An 840-nucleotide genomic window follows, 5' to 3' on the forward strand; every position below is an offset into this window, starting at 1 on the left:
TCTGTTGTGTTAAGTCACTGAGATTTGGGGGTTTTATCTGTTAAGGTAGCTAGTGTTTCCTCAACTGTTACAGGAGGGGAACCCCAGGAGCCTCGATTTGGGCCTACAACCTTGAGTCCTTGTCTAGATCAGCAGGTAGTATTGCATTGGCCTGCTGCTCAATACATGTATTAGAATGATATGCTTAAGAACCAGGGAAATTAATACAAAATAAATTCACATAATCACCGCATCCACGGTGAGATGGACTGTGGCCCCATACGCTTGTCTTGTGTGACCTCCAAAGCCCTCTCTGATCAGTGGACTATGGGGGCATCAGAATGTCTGGGAAGTGGTATTCACTCAGAATTAGTGGCCAGCAACCGCTGAGAACCTGACTGTCCCTTCCCCTAGAGCATGGCCATCCTGGCTGAAGGCCATACCTCCCTCCAGGGAGGCCAGGGAGAAGACTCAGTACCGCCTTGGGTGTTTCCACCAGGTCTTTCCCTCTGGCAGCTCCAGGCCGGTGAGTGACTCATGTCCAGGAATTGGATGTGGAGCTGCATTGTGAGTCAAGTCTGGGCCACGTGCCCGAAACCTAGGGTCTTTCCACCACCAGCCCTGTGGCCACTGGTGCTACCCTCTGTGTTTGTCCCGGAGTATGACTCGATGGCCAGGGAGCCAAAAATCTCTGAGGCCATGCCATCCCGCCTGGCCCTGTGGCCCCTGCTGCCCTGCAGTAGCCAGCTCCCCGGAGTGTAAAGCGTACTGCTGCTCCCCCCTCGACTCCGGAGCGCAGCTCGCTGTCTCCAGACCCTCACGGAGGACAGCGGGGGGACACCTGACCAGGTCACGCACAGT

The 840-nt window shown here is 55.0% G+C and overlaps 1 protein-coding gene across 1 annotated transcript in view; it reads left to right on the plus strand.

Moving 5' to 3' along the window:
- Window positions 1-393: 393 nt before the first annotated feature.
- ARSA (arylsulfatase A) overlaps window positions 394-840 on the plus strand; it is a gene marked incomplete at its 5' end in the record, with an annotated part of 6,019 nt that continues 5,572 nt past the window's right edge. Inside the window, one exon of the mRNA XM_010845853.1 lies at window positions 394-505. Coding sequence (XP_010844155.1) covers window positions 394-505 — 112 coding nt within the window. The remainder of the gene's footprint in view (window positions 506-840) is intronic.

Source organism: Bison bison, unplaced genomic scaffold (assembly GCF_000754665.1).
Source record: "Bison bison bison isolate TAMUID 2011002044 unplaced genomic scaffold, Bison_UMD1.0 scf7180017848702, whole genome shotgun sequence".
In the NCBI taxonomy this organism is placed as follows: Eukaryota; Metazoa; Chordata; class Mammalia; order Artiodactyla; family Bovidae; genus Bison; species Bison bison.